This window comes from Bombus bifarius, unplaced genomic scaffold (assembly GCF_011952205.1).
Source record: "Bombus bifarius isolate JDL3187 unplaced genomic scaffold, Bbif_JDL3187 scf7180000007990, whole genome shotgun sequence".
Lineage (NCBI taxonomy): Eukaryota > Metazoa > Arthropoda > Insecta > Hymenoptera > Apidae > Bombus > Bombus bifarius.
Window position 1 is genome coordinate 1,616,045 of NW_022884371.1, and position 21,561 is coordinate 1,637,605.

Below are 21,561 nucleotides of genomic sequence, written 5' to 3' on the forward strand. Positions count from 1 at the left end.
GCACTTTATCACGTCTCGTTATAACGGATCTCACTGTAGATCGTTGTCTGATTCTACGCGAAAAAAGAAGTCGAAAATATAGAATAAACATTTTTTTTTTTTAATTTTTCCATCGAGACAACGATCTACAGTGAGATCCGTTATAACGTACCGCACGCGTACCGAGCGAAAATTCAAAGTGGATTTTCTCGAAAACAAAGCCACAAACGAAAAATTTTTATTCTATATTTTCGACTTCTTTTTTCGCGTAGAATCACCCCCTTTCCGCTTGTACCACCAATTACCAACCACCCTGTGTACGATTGGTTATCAAACTTTCGACATGATTGTTATCATAGACAAAATTGTTGTCGGTGAACGCTGTGATCGATGGAACTGGTGTGGATGAAAACGATACGGACACACTATGATTACATAAGAAATAGCTAGCTGCAATATAAAGTTTTGACTACACTTAGCTATAGCGGAATCCTTCTCTGCTAATAATTGCAATATAAATAGAAGCGTTAAATTGTTCGAGCAAACAGAACTCCGACGTGGCAAGAAAACGTAATCTAGCCGGACCTCTCATAGGTTTATCTTAGGTTGATCTTTTAAAGTAACCTTACGCACTGCGTCGATCAAATAGCGTTTTAAATATAAAACTGATCGCTCGTATACACATGCAAGAGAAATGAAATGGGCGTATAATAATCTTAATAAATCGGGGAACGCAAATACGACTAAACGCGAAGGCAAGTATTTATTGCTCGAGTATGTTCGATTTATTATTATCGTGCAGCAATTTATGATATTTCAGAATAAAGCGACTCGTATAATCCGACTCACATACGAAGATCTAGATAAAGTATCCTTCGCTCGAGTACGTTTAATTTGTTCGTAGCAGAAATGTTGACCTACCGTCCTTTTTACCTTCTCGATGCACATAATTGTAGCAGAAGGTACAAGGCTTCAAGAGCGTTCAAATAATTGGTCTGTTAACATAGTCTGATACTGTTGCAAACACGCTTCTAGGTAAACTAAGATCACAGTACGATATCTACGAGTTCAACAGAGCACCGGCAAGGCAAACTCTGCAGCTATCCGAAAATTACCATGCAACCAGCAAATTGACTCCAAGGGGCCACATCTTTAACGGATTACCGGAAATTAAAATTCCAAATTCAACTGCTCTCGAAAAACCATTCGCATCTCTATGTTACGCTGCTTAAAATTCCCAACACTGTGTGACATTGTACAATGTAACTATTGTATAATATGATGATTATACTTTTATGAGGCTCGTCCTGCGCGTAATATGATTTATTCTGTTATGGTAGGTACGTTAGACGAAAATAAACAAATTAAGTGTTAAAACTAACAGCGTATTTTTTTTCCATATTTTCTGCGATCGAAGAATTTCATAGAAAAGTGGTAGAACGTTTTGCGAAAGCGAGATAAGTTCGGAAAACGGTACGTAATATTTGTATCTATACAAAAGATCTTGCTACGAGTTTTTTAATTCTTTTAAATAGCCATATCATCAACTATTTATCAACCACGTGGAAGACTAAATTATCGTCTGTTATATATAGCCATAGAATGTTAACAAAATGTATAACAAATGTTACGGCCTCGTTATACGACCCATGAATGATCAGAATATTCATTTGATGATAAAAGTTGTTGAAAACGTCAAATTAGCATTTGAAAACGGTTACGTAAATGTTAGATTAGTTGAGTCGGTGAAATTCGAAACTGGTTATTTTTCGTCAGAAAATGAACCGAGAAGAGAGAGAGACAGAGATAGGAAGTTAGGAAAATGACACCGACAATAATGTTTTAAGAGATATGTATTACTGAAATTACTTCGCGATAAACAGTCCCAAAGAACTAGCGTCTCGAATGAAAGCGAGTTATTCTACCGTTGTTCAACTTGAATGGAATGGGAAAAGCAAAGAAAACGGACAAACTGCTTTCTTTAAACAGTTAAATGATATATAGAAGCTCACATGTGAACTGTATTAATTTCGGTTACAGAACAACTATGTGAATATCGAATATATTCTGTACATTTTTGCACATTTAGATTTCTCATAAATCATCAGGCGCTCTATCGATAGGTGAATCGAGTCTCTCAGGAACCAAACTAATCAAACTTCGCTTTTTGCCCTAATTAATTTCCTAACTTGGTTATATAAGTGGGCGATTAACGTTCTGACCCTTGAAAAACAAATTGCATGCACGATTATGTTTATTACAAAAAGATAATGTAAATAACAACAAACTCCGAGGGAAATATAAAAAGAAATAGTATTTGTAATATCATCGTATTTTTCTCATCTAATATCGACAATGTGGCTTCCGAGCAACTCGTTTATTTATCAATTATTATTTCCCTTGCCAAAGGAACGAGTGGTATCGGTCAACTGTAAACTTTTTTTTACAAAGAAAAATATTAAACATCGTGCAACAACGTCATTTATCACCCTATCGAGAAATTAGATATAGAAAGCAAGCGAAGCAACGTAATTAAATCGATGAATGAAAGAATTCGAGAAACAAAAGGAAAAGGTGGAAGAAACGAATGCAGGAAACGATTACGCTACCATAGAAAAAGAGTGATCTGCCTGCCCACAGTTAATTTTTCTGAACGGTGCACGTGTGAGTCGATGGCGACGCGTACCGTAGCCTCGTCCATGCACGTGACTATCAGCTCGTGGTACGGCCACGTACGAGCAACATCGTGAATATGCGAGTGTGCGTAATCTCGGGACGCAACGTGTACGAGAGTTCCTCCCGTACCACGCACCATTGCCTCTGTGAACGAGCACACGTTGTCAGCTTGTTCACTTGTCTACAGAACCATGGATTTAGGGTAGTAGTTTAGGGCTTCCGAAATTCTCATGAGCTTAGACAGATAAATGGTAACGATACTGCGTTATAACATAGGCTAGGTCTCGAAAATTTGTATGAACTGAGTCTGGAAAGTGGTAATTTAATTGTAAATTAGGACTAATAAATTAGTGCTTGTCAAATTTTTATAGGCTGACACCTGAAAATGATGATGGCACTATAACACACCTTAAGTTAGAGTTAAGGCTTTTCACATTTTGATGAGCTGAGACTCGGAAATGGTAATGCTACTATATCGTGTCTTAAGTTGGGGCTTCGAGTATTTTAAGCAACTGCGACTCGAAAATGGTAATACTACTATATCGTGCCTTGAGTTAAGGCTTCGCGAATTTTGAGCAACTGAGACTCGAAAATGGTAATACTACTATATCGTGCCTTGAGTTAAGGCTTCGCGAATTTTGAGCAACTGAGACTCGAAAATGGTAATGCTACTATATTGTGCCTTAAGTTAACTCTTCCCAAGTTTTGAGCAGCTGAGACTCGAAAATGGTAATGCTACTATATCGTGCCTTAGGTTAACTCTTCGCAAGTTTTGAGCAGCTGAGACTCGAAAATGGTAATGCTACTATATCGTGCCTTAGGTTAACTCTTCGCAAGTTTTGAGCAGCTGAGACTCGAAAATGGTAATGCTACTATATCGTGCCTTAGGTTAGAGCTTCGCAAGTTTTGAGCAGCTAAGACTCGAAAATGGTAATGCTACTATATCATGCCTTGAGTTAAGGCTTCGCGAATTTTGAGCAACTGAGACTCGAAAATGGTAATGCTACTATATCATGCCTTGATTTAAGGCTTTGCAAATTTTGAGCAACTGAGACTCAAAAATGGTAATGCTACTATATCGTGTTTTAAGTTAAGGCTTCGAATATTTTGAGCAGCTAAGACTCGAAAATGGTAATGGTACTATATCATGCCTTGAGTTAAGGCATCGCGAATTTTGAGCAACTGAGACTCGAAAATGGTAATGCTACTATATCGTGCCTTAAGTTAACTCTTCCCAAGTTTTGAGCAGCCGAGACTCAAAAATGGTAATGCTACTATATCGTATTTTAAGTTAAGGCTTCGAGTATTTTGAGCAGCTAAGACTCGAAAATGGTAATGCTACTATATCGTGCCTTAGGTTAACTCTTCGCAAGTTTTGAGCAGCTGAGACTCGAAAATGGTAATGGTGCTTGATTCCACATGTGTACATCTGAGAGGAGCTAAATGGAAATCATTGTGAAGAGACCTTCGATCTCGATTGAATACTGAATGGTAATATTTGACGCGATTCGAATATTAGTTGGGTATACACTTTGGGAATGTACGAGGTAGGTCATGGTTTGAACCAATCCTTTTGTAGCTCTGTGTCAAGTAAGATTCAACATTATATTTGGCTGCACACATTCTACGTTAATGTTAATTTAAATGTGAAGCGTTCGAATGTTAAATATTTAAATTCGTCTATGACGAACAATGTAGGCACGTTAACAATTATGAAGATTTACAACAATAATTATTAACAAGAATCATCAAGAACGATTCGCTTGCTCCTTACAATTTTACAACAAGGTATTCTCAAATGTGGGCTGATCTGAACTATCTACACCTAATCCCTAAAACATACTTTGCAGTCTACTAAAATACATTCTGTATAAAATATCCTAAACAAAAGACACGTTACGATCTTTCTAAATCAATCTTAGCATGTAGTATACTTTTATTCAAATTCCATATTCCCTTAATTTTATTCATGAAAATATGAATCTGTGTAAACATTTCTGAAGCAATAACAACACAACGATATTATAGCGAAATAAATTATTCCAATGAAAACGCATAAAATAGTCATTTGCAAATAAATTCCGAATGAAAATTACCATTTCCAAGTTACGCAACATTACAAAATCAAATAGATTTGCATCTATGCGACCTAACCGATAATAAACTCTACTATAACGAAATAAATTATTCCGATCGTAACGTACGAAGACCCACAAAATTATCACTTCCAAATAGATTTCATCAAAACTACCGCTTCCAACTTAAATATCCACGTTATGTACCAAGACAAATTAAATGAACCTTTAAGCAAATTTAGGATCAGAAAGAGTTCGATAAAACGATCTAATTAACGTCACTGTGCCTTCAACTGATCTGTACGATTCAATAGCGAATACTCTCTAGTCTATCTCGAGACTATCTCGACAAGATGGTCTCCATCGATCACGAAAGTTTTATTCCTCGATCGTATGAAGAATGAGGAACGATTTCATGGAGGACTGAAGAACAGAGGGGAACCGCGCGAGTACACAGAGTTCAGTTTGCGAGTAAAACTTCCTCCTCTACGAATTCGATCACCAACGATGTCTGAAGTATGTTTGAAATTGTTCGTTTGAAAGTAGAAAAGAAAGAGAGAGGGAGAGAGAGAGAGAGAGAAAGAGAGATAGAAAATGATGTTAGAGGAAACTATCTCGATTGGATCCTTTGGATCCTATTTATGAATCGTCGACGTTATCGTTCATACGTTTATATATTTTATTGACGGTAGCAAAGTGGTTGGCAGCCTTTCATGGCTACGACAAACAGAGCAAATTGCTGTATACCTGTCAAGGTTCATTTGCAAGCTCGTGTTAATTAACCGTTTGCGTGAAAAAATTAAGAGAACGAAGTATTAACACTGGGATAAGTTTCAGCTTTAACGTGTACTGAGTAGTAGCATATTTGTGTTGCAGTTAAATAATTAAATAACTGAATATTGAATAATTAAATAATTTGACGATTATAACGAAACGATTAAATAGTTATAATTAAATTGACATGTTGAAAATAAAATATATATACATAAATACATATATACATATAGTCGTGCTTGCATTTCAATGAATGTCTACGTTGATTTTGTCAAATTTGGTTCGTAAAGGTTAGTGATTTAATCACTTTTGATTGCTAAAAATTAGTAACGTAAAATTTCAATGGCGAAATTTAATAATTTCGTAGTTTAAACTTTTTTTTTCATTCTTAGTACTTGTAAAAAAAAAACGATCAGCCAATCGTCTTGAGAGACTTGGTGCTTTTAACATGGTGACACTTAGTTATCCATCCGATTTCACGAAATAAATTCAATAAAAAATTATATAAGGTAATACATCTGAAATTACAGTAACAAAATAGCAGACAATTTTAAAATCAGCCCGCAATTGCCACCTGATTAACAGGCAATAGATTAGTTAAATCAATTGAAAACTGCTTTTTCCTGGTTCCCAGAATAATGTCATTTGCGTACAAATTGCATACATAATTAACACCATTTGATTCTCCTGAGCTTTCAATGCTCGTGCGTCATAATAATTTAACTGAAAGTCGTACGGTGTAAAATCGCGGACATATTACGAAGATGGCAAGTGCCTCTGGGAATCGATGTACTTTGCGAATTAATCCGATGAATGGAAATCGTCGAAAAATCACCGTAACGACGTGACTAATTTTTCCTTCTTTCTTTTCTAAGGAAATTTAAAGGCGCGGTCTGGCCGTTCAGAAAAGGTGCAACATACATTTGTGAGTTAATGCTCGATAACTATGTAAATTATCTAGTCAAACAATGTCAAGATATTCGATCGTGTGACTTATGATTTTGATAAAAAGTATGAAATATGACTTCGTCCGATAAAACTCTGGGAACACATAGCTTTTTGAGGGGAAAGAAAAAAAAAAGAAACAAAGACGTCGTATATTTAATTATACCTACGAATATGTAGTTTTTACTAGGATTTAATTAAATTGTATCATTTTGGAGAAATTTTGCAAATCTTGCCCTGTCTATAATTCCCCTCGGTCAAATTCGATTCGCATTGAAATAACATTTCATATGCAGCGACCTAATTATAACGCTCCGCTATTATTCGCTTTTCTCCCGATAATTGATAATGGATTTCAATAACGAATAATACATTTATTTTATGAATGATGTATACACACGAGCGAATGTATTTTTAACGTCACTACTGTCTCTGCTAATTATTCAAATAATTCTGAATTCTCGTGTTTATGCAACATCGTGCTCGAAATGGATTCTACGTGTACAAAATATTCTTTGATCATTTCGTCTTCTACGTTCTTCCGCGTATTATCGGCAGTTCACTCTACGAGGGAACGAAGAGCATAAAATAAATAGCGAAGATCGAAAATACATACCGTGTGTATAAAATGCAACAAAAATATAAAATCGAATCCTGTTCGTATTGCTACAACTGTTATTAGGTTGTCCGAAAAGTTTCTTTCGTTTCATAAGGTGATAACAGATGAGCAACGATTTCTGTTTTATATTATTTTATTGAATTAGAATTGAATTATTATATATTGAATTATGATCCATTTCGTTATATTTCGTGCACAATTCAATAAACTAATATAAAACAAAGAACATTATGCGTCTATTATTTTCTTATGAAACGAAAGAAACTTTTCGCACAATCTAATATTTCTCATATTTTTCCGGTCATGAATCCATTGGAAAAAGGGAAAAAGGCGAAATCGGGAATTAAAGCGGAACGTGGAAAATGACGGAATTAGAAACGAGGTAAAAAGCAGACCAAGAGAATTACGGGGCACCGTGGCGAAGAGGGATGAGCATTCTGCGGCAGATAATAGCGAAGTAATGGGGCTTCAGTCTCGCAGTTTGGCCCAGACCAACCATTTCATCCTTTTTTGCCGCTTCGATAGCCCGACAGTGGAAATGGTCGCGACGATGGATTTACGAATCGACACAAAGGATCGCGTGCCAGGATTCCGCGGGTCTTCGTTCTCCTCTTTACGATGTCATATTCGACCGTTGAAATCGTTTCGACTCGAGAAAAACTCCTTTGTTTTTGGATGAAACGCCGCTGCGTAACAAACAGGGAAAATGTCTTTCTTGCATTCTTTAACGTTGATTTAAACGAAAACGAATTAACGTTGACGAAGCGTTTAATTAGAATCAACGTTGTGACAAAATGTTGAACATGCAAATGTTCACTCGTTTGTTCATTTTATTTATCTGCTGTTTGTTACAGAGGAAGAGAACATAACAGAAGAGAGGACCAGATTATTTGACGTTTAATTTAATTAATTTGATGTTTAACGAATGAAATGTTCGTAGGTTTGGTTTTCGTCGAATCGATTTCTGACGAAGCGTTCCTGACGTCATCGTCGATGCTACTGTCACGTAAAATTCGTGATGAAAAGGGAAGAGCTGAACAATAGCTTGACTCGACTGTCCTTTTATATTTTTATATGCTTTTATTTACAAAAGTGGTTAAGTACAATATTGCGATGAAGTAGCGAAATTACAAAGTATTAAAATAGTTGTTCAAATCGCGGCCAGGACTGTACCCAAGACTAGTCTCGTGGTCGAATGCTCGCAGTTTTATATGTTGAGTTTGAGAAGTTGAGGGACAAGGAGAGGATTCTCAGTGCCCTACGTGATGAGGAAAGTTTGGTGTTTACCAAAGGTAAGGTCAGAGTCTAAGGATTCATTGTCAGGTAGCGTGGAATGGCGTAGATTTGAGTATGGTCGCTGTCACACTATCGCTTAGGTGGGTATAATTCGTCTCGATAATATGCAATGGTTCAAAAAATTGAGGGATCCTCTTATGAATATGTCGTGTTTTAAACGTATCCCAAAATCCTACGAGAAAAGAACGCTTTCTGAACTGAATCTCGCTGACGAAGAACCAAGTGAAAATAAAATAACAAGCAGATGAATCTTGTTTTTTATCATCGAACAGGTGATAGCATAGATTCTTCGGCAAGCAAAGTTTTATTCAGAGGAGAAATGCGAACCTTTCGAAATGCTTTGTTTAATCGGACAGGAAGATAAACGATCGTCGAACGAGCAAGAAAGTTCTTGGAAAAAAGGCCGATAAAATTGCTTTAGCGCCATAGCTTCGTTAATGAAACATCGCCTCATGGAACATATTTGTCAATCGAGCAAGGTGAACGTAAACGATCGCTTAATCATCTTTCAAACACCGACTATCATGGTGCAGATAACTTATCTCGGATAACTTAAGTTGCATGCGCTATTTGTATACCCGGTGATTTAGTTACCTAAAGCTATTTAAGGTTCATGCTTTGCATACTGGTCGACATTTTTTCGTTTCTTCCTCGAGTGATTGCTTAAGCTTCATTACTTATGAGTACATTTTAAATACCTGTTTGTAAAATTAATGTTAAAATGAAAGTGTATATTTATTGAATTAATACATGATTGTGATATATGCATACACATATGCAAGATCAGACTTACTCCAGAGAAACTAATTCTATCTGTTATTAAATAGACATCAATTATGGTTTCCGTGAATATAACAAATTTATTTCCATTCTGACTTCCAATCAACCTTACTCCAAAATCTTCAGAATACAGATTTTTGATAAAAAAAGAAAAATCCCTAATCTCTGAACTTTACATTTTAGTCCTAACCCTCGATCAACCCTACTCCAAAATCTTCAGAATGAATCTAAATCTCTACAAAATAAAAAACAAAAGAAAGAAAGGAAAAGAAAAGAAGAAGAACCCCTGATCCTCAAACATTAATTACGAATGCATCAAACTTTTTATAATTTAACATAACTACCGATCAACCCCACTCGAAAATCTTCAGAACGAATCCAAACCTTCACAAAACAAAAAACAGAAGAAGAAGAAGAAGTAGAAAGAGACTCAACCATTAATTACGAATGCAACGAATCTTAGAAAGAAAATAAAACGAGGAAGAATGCCTGACCCTCAAACACCTTCATACCAACCCGCTCCGTCGCGCCGCGCTCAGCTCTTTCAAATTTCGCGCCAATTCCTCTCGCGCGTTCCGTTCTCCATTCTCTCTGTTTGTAAACAAAGCGTTGAACGCGGCTGAGGTCGAAGAGGTCTGTGCAGCTGTTGAGCACGATCGTGGAACGCGTGTAAAGTCTAAAAGCATCGACTCGTGTGTAGTACTCCGTTCCTTCCTCTTCCACCAGCGGTGAATGACGCGTCCGGTTCTTTCTGGTTTGAGCTCGCCATTCACCGAATCGTCGACTCGGTGGCTCGTCCGCACCGGTTCGAACCGGTAAACCGACTAGGTCCCGGTTAGGATGGCTCGATTAGCGCCTCGGCAATTATTGAATGGCCGACCAGCCGACGATAAGGTTCACTCCTTTTATCCTCGACTTCCTCAATCGAGACCGATATCTTGACGCGCGTCCTGTGACCACGACTCGACACGTCGACTTTATGCGTGTTTCACCGTGTGTACGTGTGCCTGTGCTTGTGTTTTCCATTGTGCGTGTGCGTGTTCGTGTTCACATCCCACGAGCTAATTTCTTATTCCCGTGCGGCACGGATACGACGTGTCCGCGTCGAGAATCGAGAGACGACAGCGAAGAAGATGCAGCGCCGTGGAGGACGAGCAAGATGGAGAGAAGCTGGTGGCGGCGATGACGATGGTGATGGTGGTGGTGGTACATGGTGATGATGATGATGATGATGATGATGATGATGATGATGATGATGATGGTGATGATGATGAGGATGAGGATGATGATGGAACGCATTGTGGAACGCACACTATGGTGAGACGATGTTTTTATTAGGAGTGGGAGAGGATTTGGGAACGGATGAGGGTATTTTGTTAATAGTTAAGGTGGTGGTAGTAGGTTCTACAGAATTGAGTTCGATCGTGACTCGCAGGAAGGATCGAGGATGTGAAGACGTAGGTTTTTGGTTTTTTGGTATCGCGATTTGGAGGATGGTGGAGTTTGTTGAAACGATATAGTATAATTATTAGATGGGTTAGGTGTGAAGCTTCTATTTTATTTAGGTAGAGAAGGTATTTGAGCATCTAGGTAGAGGATTTTTGGCACTGGTAGCAAACATTTGAAACGACATCTAGGCTATACTCTAGCTATATCTTTATTGTGGATTAAATTAATGTTAAATGTGACAAACTAAATTTGGGGCAAAAGGTACAGTAGAAAAGTTTAATAGAATTATATGAGTTAGGTATTAGGCTTCTATTCTATATATTTAGGTAGACAATTTTTGACATTGGTATCAAATATTGCAGTGACGTGTAGGGTATACTGTAACTATATCTTTACCGTGGATTAAATTAATGTTAAATGTGACAAACTAAATTTGGGGGGAAATACAGTAGAAAAGTCTAACAGAATTATAATATGAATTAGGTATTAAGTTTCTACCCTATATATTTAGGTAGAGGATTTTTGACATTGGTATCAAATATTGCAGTGACGTGTAGGGTGTATTATACCTATATCTTTATGGATTAAATTAATACTAGATGCTAGGACAAATTAGATTTGGAAAAAAGGCATAGTAGAAAAGCACAGTAGAATTACAATGTAGATTATGTATCAAGTTTTTGTTCTACTTATTCAGGTATTTTTTATGTATTTTAGAAGATTTTTGACATTGGTATCAAATATTGCAGTAACGTGTAGGGTGTATTATAGCTATATCTTTATCATGGATTTAATTAATGCTAAATGCCAGGACAAATTAAATTTGGAAAAAAGGTATAGTAGAAAAGTACAGTAGAATTACAATGTAGATTATGTATCAAGTTTTTGTTCTACTTATTCAGGTATTTTTTATATATAATAGAAGATTTTTGACATTGGTATCAAATATTGCCATGACGTGCAGAATATATCAAAGGTATATCTTTATCATGGATTAAATTAATGCTAAATGCCAGGACAAATTAAATTTGGGGGAAAATGCAGTAGAAAAGTCTAACAGAATTATAATATGAATTAGGTATTAAGTTTCTACCCTATATATTTAGGTAGAGGATCTTTGACATTGGTATCAAATATTGCAGTGACGTGCAGGGTGTATTATAGCTATATCTTTATCACGGATTTAATTAATACTAAATGCTAGGACAAATTGGATTTGGAAAGAAGGCGTAGTAGACAAGCACAGTAGAATTACAATGTAGATTATGTATCAAGTTTTTGTTCTACTTATTCAGATATTTTTTATATATTTTAGAAGATTTTTGACATTGGTATCAAATATTGCAGTAACGTGTAGGGTGTATTATACCTATATCTTTATGGATTAAATCAATACTAGATGCTAGGACAAATTAGATTTGGAAGAAAGGCATAGTAGAAAAGTACAGTAGAATTACAATGTAGATTATGTATCAAGTTTTTGTTCTTCTTATTCAGGTATTTTTTATATATTTTAGAAGATTTTTGACATTAGTATCAAATATTGCAATGACGTGTAGAGTATATCATACCTATATCTTTATGTAGGAATGTTTATTATAAATTAACAGAAAAAACAGTATGATAAACACAATATTGTAACACTCTCACAAAATTGAACATAATATCGCACTTTACGAATTCGCTTAACACTATTTCTACGTCACAGCAACACGATGAACTTCTCTCGATCACGATTAATTCAACTCTGACAGCATTACCATTACTGTAACAAACCTTGGTAACGCTCACAACACTCCTTGACGACATTAACATATCTTAACAACGTTTATAAACAATCAGCCACGTCTTTCGCTAACGTCACACCATCCCACATTTATCATGGATTAAATTAATGCTAAATGCCAGGACAAATTAAATTTGGGGGAAAATACAGTAGAAAAGTCTAACAGAATTATAATATGAATTAGGTATTAAGTTTCTACCCTATATATTTAGGTAGAGGATTTTTGACATTGGTATCAAATATTGCAGTAACGTGTAGGGTGTATTATAGCTATATCTTTATCATGGATTTAATTAATACTAAATGCTAGGACAAATTAGATTTGGGAAATGGGGGGTAAATGGGGGTTGCGTTCGATCGCGATCTACCGGATTAGAGGTGTGATGCAGAGATAGGATTGTTGAAATACAGTTTTATTGGTTTCTAGTAATAGGTATATTCAGATTAGGAAGGTGCTACAGTTGATTCAGTGGTTGATACATGTAGAATTGTAATACATATTAGGTAAATAGGGTTGGATATTAACCGTATATTTAGGTATAAGATTTTGGCATACAAGATTTTTGGAATTATTCAAATAACGGTGGAATATGGAGAGTATATAGTTAAAGCCTGTGGATCACAAGGAAGTAATTTTCATGGAGAATTGAATTTCCTAATTATCGGCAGCAACGTTTCCGAATCGAGGGATTAAGGAGTAAAATCCTAGCATAATCTCCATGAATACGAGAAATAATTTCGATAATGCTCTCCGGTATTACTTCATTTAAATTAACAAAGTATCATAGAAATATAAACTTTTCAGAATCCATTAATTAAAAAATACTGAATCGTCATGATGTTACAAATATTTTTCAACATTTCGTCCGATATTTATTATCATCACTTGTATCGCATCCTTTTGCAACGAATACACTAAACGGAAGTAATCCAGTGAATTCTTTAGAACGTCGGACACTAGTCATGTACCAAGATAATAAAATTAAAAGGTTTGCGAAAAGCGAAGTTGAGACGTGCTGAAAGCGTAACAAATCGCGATAATAAAAATACTTCAAGAATTCACAACACTTCGCGTTTCATCGATTTGGAAAATATTTTTGATAAATGTAATTCATGTGACATTCGTTAGATTTAGAAAAAGAGAGAAGGTAAATTTACGAGCAACAAGCCGCCATGGAATTTTAGAGGCGCGTTTCCACGGAGGATTCGTTTCTCACGGTCAGTTTGCCTCGCGTATTATGGCTCACAAATTTTCGTGGCCTCTGAACTGAAAATTTCGAGCTGATTGCACCTATCCCATCAGAATATTATTTTCAACTTGTTTGGCGCTAATGTCCCAAGAGACTCATGAGTGGCTGGCTTTCTAGATAAACGTATCGCGAAATGAAAATGCCCCAGCTTTATCTAATCGACTGATTTTTGTTATGTCGCGCCGTTGTTACGTTAATGTTGTGAAACTTCACGGCGTCGAGATTATCGTGCTTTTTTCATTATATAGATCAACAGATAAGATACTTCGTTATCTGTCTTTATTGCTTTTATCTCTTGATTGTTTGATTAAAAGTTATTCATTTCTGGTTCGAATTAGAACCACATTACTCGACGTTTTTAAAACAAAATTCGCCTTGAACTACGAGCAAAGGAGTTTACTTTATTTACTCTGTTTATGAATAACAGATTTGCTTTATATTTTTGTGATATCAGTCCTTGCGAAAACAGATATGTTTATCGCGTTTAGTTGATTAATACTTTTTTTTTTTAATTTTAGAACGATTCATTTCAGTACATTTAATTTCTATAATTATATTAAACTGAATTTTTATCATATGAAATTGAATTTTATTAAAGTGAAATTTTATTCAATAAAAATTGATTGTCATTGCTCAATTACACAGTCGTAACTATTCTTCAATTAGCTTGTTGCTCGATTCAGCTAAGAATTGCGCGATTTCGCTTGCCCAAAATTATTGACCTTACACATTTGCACTTTCTGCATTCTCTGTTACAAATATAAATCAGCCGCTTGGGAACGATAACACGTTGGAAATGCCTCGTGAGAAATTGTCAAACGTAATTCTTGAAACTAATTCCGCCCAATAACTCTGCCAAAAAGTGTATAAACGGATCTTGCGTTAAATGGCAAGTAAAAAATACGCTGTCGCTTCTGGCTTCGCATCAAAAATCCAAGCGGAAACATAATAAAAGTTGACGTGGCTTTATCAAGAATCGATGAGTCTGCATTTTTTGGGAAATGCAACGTTCGTCGACAAATTCCTACGCTGATTTACTAGTTAACTAGAAATTCGACTGGAAATCGCTTCCTTGCGTTATTAAATATCCTTCAAAAATGGTCGATCGCAGCAATACCTTACGATCAGGTGAAGATTTTCCACCCAAACCAGAAAAACAAATTTCAATGTTTTTTCTATTTTGTTTCTATACTAAAAATATACTAAATTGTTTCTATACTATTATCACCGATAAAAATAAAAACTTGGAAAGAAATGTATGTCACAAATAAAACACACGTTTCGTAACGTTCTCTTCTCGGAACAAAATTCGCAATTTCGAACAGACTCGTTACGAAGCTGCGTGTCGTGAGGATCTTTCCAAGTGCGAAGGATTAAAATCAAATGCAAGAAAATTTTCAAATAATTCCACGAATCTTATCTTTTTTTTTTTTAATTCCACTATGAAACTGTATATAATAAAAATAGTCGACAAGCAAAAGGTTAAAACGTAAGGTCGAAAAAAATCATTATAATTTGCAGAATTATCCATCTTTCTCCAAATGCCGCTATATTTGAATATCACTTAAACGTCCACTCGCATTTAACGAGAAGAGTTGCTTCGTCGTACGCGATTAATATGAAACACTGAGAACGAAAAGTGGAAGGAAAACCGGCGTTGAAAACGCAGCAAAAAAAGGTGTGGTGTGAATGAAAGCGGCAGGAGGCACAGGCGGCGTGTGTCGCCCACGTGAACCACGATGCCAAAGTTCCGTTTCGACCAGTCATTCAGGAACAATGAACGGCGTCCCGGCGATTTCTATCCAGTTAGAACCGGAAAACCGGCGACTGGCGGTCTCAGGCGACGCGATAGCGTCGGCCAGTTATTGGATACTATCGACAGCCTCTCCTTCCCTCTTTGCTATTTCAACGCCACGAGGCCGTGCAACTTCTCGATGACGCGTCTCTGCCAAGTTGATCGACCTCACCTTGCGCCTTCCTGCATGCCGAAGCACCTGCTTCCGGTACACGCGCTACCATTACGTTTCGAACTTGAACGCAGTAGGTATTTTTCTAATTTCTTTTTTTTTTCTAATTTTCGTTTAAATATTCCATCTTCATGGGACACGCGGAGTTTCAACGTGTCCGGCATTAAAAGATCGTCTATTTCTTTTTTTTTTTTTTTTTTAGTCCTTTTTATCTTTGTTTTATCATTTAATTATTTGGACACACGTGGGACCATAACGTTTCTAATCATAAAAGATCTCTCTACATTGTGTGGTTTTCTGTTATTTTCGTTTACTTCGATCTTTATTTGCTCGACTGATCGCGGAACCCAAATTTCTCTAACTTTAAAGGATCGTGTATTTTTCGAATCTTTTTCATTTCTGTTTGTTTAATTCAGTCCTGGTACACACGGTACCAGTTTCTAGCTTCAAAATGTCGTCTACTTCGGATCTATTTATCTTCCTTTATTTACTTAGCCTCTTTGATACCTTGGGGACCGTAAAGCTCCTGGCTTAAAAAGATCGTATATTTCAAATTTCTTTATTTTTTCATTATCCATTTGATCCTTCTACTACTAATGGAACCATGGTTTTTCTGATATAAACAATTTTTCTATATTTTTCGAATTTTCCTACCCTTCTTTATCTTTCCTTATTTACTTATCTCTTGCGGTACGCGTGCAACAATAAAGTTTCCAACATTAGAATATCGTTTTTACTTATCTTACTTAAATTATCTACTTATCTACTAACTATGTTATCTACTTGACACTAGAACTACCACACCAGTCAAATTGACTGGTTTTACAGTTTTATTTTAAAATTCCTACTTCATGTTATATTTTCTATCCGCAATGATATAGTGACTCTCACAACGATAACTAAAAGAATAACATAATGAATTTTATTTTGTTTTTCATGTATTCAAACTGGAAATAATTTTGTATCAAGGCTACTTATGCCAATACCAGTCGAAATGACTGGTACTTGTCAAAGTGTAAAAGGGTCCTGCAATCTGTTTATCGAAGCCCAATTAACCAGCTTCCTCGTTTTATACAACTTCCCTCACGTTTTTTAAATTTTTACTGCGTATCATTCAATATGATGATATCAGTTATCAGGAAAATTCCAGATCGATCGCTGGATCGATTGATGCTAACACTAGAAATTCCACACTGGTCAAAATGACTGGTTCTACAATTTAATAAATTTGTCAAATCTCGTTTAGGGATCATGGTCCCAGATGGATTAATAATACCAAAAACGTACTACATAACATTGAATTTCTTCTCTATGAAAGTAATAAATCAATAAATATAAAAATATTCTATTATTAGGTATTTTTTAAAGACCAGTCATTTTGACTGATTTTGGTAGAAATAGCTTCGTGTTAACTATCGGTAGTTCTAATGTTAAAGTTTCTTCCTAGATGAAGAATATAAAAGCTAGTCAAATTGTGAAACAGAGAATACATTCGCTTGGAGCATAGAATTGCTTGTATAGCTCGATATCGTAATCGTTATTGTTATAAAGCACGAGAGATGTTTGCAAGTGAGAATATTAGGACCAAAGAGATATAGAAACAGTAGAAACTATAGAAACAGTAGGAACTCCTTTGGAAATGCAGTTTAGCTTGGCAGGCTTAAGGAAAGCAGAGATCGAAAACGACATCGTGAGCGAACAGCGTGAACTGTAACGCGAAGAGGGGAAGCAGAGCGAAGAGGAAACACTCCGGGATCCAATTCGTCGTTATTTAAATGGGGTCGCGTACGATTGAGCTCGTTTAAGTGCACACGATGCACTCGCGGTCCTGCTGTTCACGTGTCTCACGCTCGTGTCTGTGATACGCTTCTGCATTTTCTTCTATATTAAACGCGTGTCGATTTATCAGCGACAAACAGTCACGATAATTGTAGCAACTAAACGATTCATTTCGATAATTGTCATTTAACCGACTTCGAAAAAAGGAGATTCTTCGATCGACCGGTATATCTATGTATATACGTACTGTTTCAGTTATATGTTCACGCATAATCTCATAATGCGTTAACCGATTTGAACAATTCTTCTTCTCTGTTCGAAGGGGGACGTTTCATCGATATTTTCGAGCGTCTACGTTAATATTATTAACGAAATTTTACAAGTCACTGGTCATAAATTACTGGTACACGCGTTTTCCTGTATAATAGTAATAAGCTTGATAATAAATCGAATGAAACTTTACAAATTACCGGTTATCTTGTTCTCTCGTTCGACATAAAATTATGAGATTATAAGGAAGGATTATAATCTTATCAATTCAATGATACTATCAGTTAAAACCTTAGTGAGTTGTGCACGAGGGACCTGGTGTTTTAACCCTCGACAAATTACTCTTTCTCTTACGATATTGCCGAAATTCGGTATTATCCTTAGGGCTTTCTAGTGAGATATAATCTCAAGCCCAACATAATCGTTAATCTTTAAAAAGAAGACAGATACAGATGCGAAGAAAAGAAAACAACAGTGTCAAAGTTAACTATAGAATTTCCTACAAAAATACTATTATATCGGTTATCATTAACCACATTCAAAAGTGTCCAACTAATATTCTAAACAATTTGCCACGTATATAATTTTTATATACAATTACCAATATAATTTTTTTAAATCTCTGTATCCAAATACAACAATTAGCTCGCATGCCTCCATTCATGGCAACGATCGATCTAAGATTCTTCGAAACTCATCCGACGGAAAAAGGAAACGAACGTGAAGCGGAATAAAAAGAAAAACAGTTCGAGGAGGAATTCGTTGACGAGTAGAGGTAGTCGGTGCACGTGTAATTAAAGTCAGCCGACGAATTCTCGGCGTTCTTTCACCGGCGGCAGGCGCCGTTTTAATTATTTAACTCGGTCGGGCGCGATAAGAGCTGCGGTAAACGCCGATTTCGTCTCTACGTTCGAAGTAACTTCGCCCAGTGAGTAGTCAGACAAGCGGCTGAGGGGTCGCAGTAGAAAAGGCGGCCGATGGTTCGACCTTCTCGTTTCGCTGGCACGCGCCAGGTGAAGTGGAAAAGGACCGCCAGACACCGCCGCAGTGAAAAAGAACCATCGGGCGCGGCCAAAGTGGAAAAGGGCGACGCTGTTCAGACGAATGCCACGTTTTTCGCAGAAACTTCAAATCTCTACTGTATATGTAAATACACAAGGTTTCGATGATTCTCGGGCGTTAACCTTTACTCTGCGATATTCAACTAAAACTAAATGCTTATTCACTTTTCGTAACTGGACTTTATATTGCAGTTCACGTGTTGTTCAAATGTATTCTATTTTGTCACGAGGACTAAAAATAATGCTATAGATAACAATAAAATGGAGGAAGTGTAGAACATCGAAGAATATTTGTTTTCTATGATTTCCTACATTGCTTTTCCGACATTACCTCGTAAAGTCTTAATTTTTTTTTTTTGTTTGTTATTGCTAGGGATGTAGTCAGAGAAAATAATTGCGCAACAAAGTTCAAGCGTCGAAGATTTACATAGTCGATATTTCGAGCCAAAAGTTCAAACATCGAAAATTTACATAATGGATGTTTTGCGTTTTACGTATTTCGCTTGGACGGTTGTATTGACAGAAAACTGAGAAGATAAAATTTGAGTTTCGAAAGTTTAGTTATAATAAACGTACAATTTTGTGATATTTTGTATTTCGCTACACGATCAACACCGACATCCACACCTTTGATCCACGCACAATAGCCGTCCTCCGTATCTTGTTCTCGAATCATTCGAGGAGTCGAACTCCGTTAGAACTCCTCGTGGGTCATAATGGTGCCAAGAGAATTCGATATTTCGCCCGATTTTCAATTAAAAGTCTCTAACCCGGCACGACGGAGTTCTTCAATCAGAACAACCCACAACAAACACAGTTTCTTCGTGATTTGGATTGAGAAATATATGCATTAAAAATCATATGAAAAAGAACCATATTCGAGGACAGAAAAGCTTTCAAAATGCTAATTCAAAAATAAGCCAAGTGTTGAGAAGAATTATACCTAACCAAAGAATTCGTGTATCTTACTATTACAATTAAAAATGGGTCTATTGTTCTGTGATCGATTAAACCTTCCTAATGTTGAGAAGAACCGTTAATAACAAAAATTCATGTGTGCTGTAAATTAACATAAATGAAAGTGAACCTATTACACTGTGACCATTTAAACCTTCCAAATATTGAGAACAGCTATATTTAATAATAAAAATTCAGGTGACCAAAAGTAAGTTCCAAGTATCGAGGAAAGTCATAATAACAAAAATTCGTGTCTTCCATTGCTATATTTGAAAATGGACCTATCTCACTATAAACAACCAAACATCGTATGCCTTATCTTTATACTCAAAAGTGAGTCTACTGTACTAGGACGAATCAGATGTCTAAAGTGTCGAGGAAAGCCATAATTAGCAGGAAAAATTCGTGTGTGCTCTATGGAAGAAATTAGACCTGTTGCACTATAACCAATCAAACCTTCCAAATATCAAGGAGAGCCATGTTTAATAATAAAAATTCGTGTGACTTAACTTCATGATGGAAAGCTCATGTTGCACCGTGGCTAATCAAGCGTTCCAAGCGTTGAGAAAGGCCATAATTAAAAAGAAAAATTAGCGTGTACCCTATTATTATAATTAAAAGTAGACCCATAACACTATAACCAATGGATCTTCGCACATATTGGGAGAAGAGACCTAATAATAGCAACTCGTATAGCCTATCTTTATCATCAAAAGCTTTACTGCGCTAGGTCCAGTCGGATCATTCGAGCGTCAATTTTCCATCTCTGCACAGCAGTTTCTTCGTGATTTGGACGATGCTCGTTTCGAAGAGGCTTCCGCGCGAGTTCACACGGAGACGAACGCATCCAGGACGATCGATGTTGAGAAGAACCAACGTACCGGACTTTATCAGAACCTGGAAACGGTTCCCGGCAACAGCTCCGCTGGTTTGGAAAACCAATGACCCTAATCGCCCGTTCCGATATACTACACAAGGCTACGCCGATAGAACCGGGCCAATCCTTTGGAAACATCAGAAACCTCCGGGAGACTGGAAAGTCCTACGCGCTTCTTTATCATCGTTCGACAAGGAAACTGTTCGGACTGTTGCGCACCTACCATAGGGAAACTTAGCTGCAATATACTGCTGCGTTGAAGCGTGTTTGAGTTACTTTCGACTAGTCGACAGGCTGCTTGATGATTTATGAAATATTTAACAGAGAGTGTGTACAGGATGGCTGAAGCAATCATAGAGATGTGTTTACCTCGATACTTGATTAATTAAAGTCGAGTATACTGAAGTTTCTTTAAGAGCATTTGTTTTATATCCTGACTTAATACATGTTATGACTGCAGAGGATACATAAATATTGTTGTAAATATTTCAATAATACATTGCAGTATGTGTGTGCAATGCTAATCATTGTATTGTACATACAAACAAGACTATTTCTTGACCACGAGGTCGAAATTAAATAAATAAATACATATTTATGCGTGTACAACGATAATTACTAATATTTATATAAAAATATAGTTATGAAATATTCGTTTGTACATGCGTAAAAAATATGCATTTACATGTACCTGCTATACATCGAGATGTTTTTTAAAACACACTGTACACTTTTGTATCTCGTTTAAAGTTCCATTTCTTGAATTCTATTCATCGATGTAATGAATTTACGTAAATATTCGCAGACTAATAACGACGTTCCGATCATTTTGCTTTCCACTAATCTCTTGAATTTTCTAATTTCCAACAGACTATATACCCATCTAAATTTCTCACTCCATATATACAACCATATATACAAAAATTCTTTTTACTGCCATTGGATTACATTTTTTCAGTCATTTCATTCGACGATTCACTGAATAATAGCTACCACGTTCCTTCCTCGCATTCTTGAGAAG

The 21,561-nt window shown here is 36.3% G+C and overlaps 2 protein-coding genes across 4 annotated transcripts in view; one reads left to right on the forward strand and one right to left on the reverse strand.

Moving 5' to 3' along the window:
- The window catches only part of LOC117205459 (sodium/potassium-transporting ATPase subunit alpha), a 172,686-nt gene that overhangs the window by 101,137 nt on the left and 49,988 nt on the right, over positions 1 to 21,561 (reverse strand). The window lies entirely within an intron of this gene.
- On the forward strand, positions 9,975 to 15,362 carry LOC117205463 (aspartic acid-rich protein). The gene is made up of 2 exons (XM_033443885.1): positions 9,975 to 10,461; positions 15,151 to 15,362. Exons 1-2 carry the CDS (start codon positions 10,327 to 10,329, stop codon positions 15,184 to 15,186), a joined length of 171 nt encoding a protein of 56 aa, XP_033299776.1. The 5' UTR covers positions 9,975 to 10,326; the 3' UTR covers positions 15,187 to 15,362.

Coding starts and splice junctions, on each gene's coding strand:
- LOC117205463 (XM_033443885.1), top strand. CDS start 10,327: ATGACGATGGTGATGGTGGTGGTGGTACATGGTGATGATGATGATGAT. Junction 10,462..15,150: donor ATTGTGGAACGCACACTATG/GTGAGACGATGT, acceptor TATAATTTGCAG/AATTATCCATCTTTCTCCAA.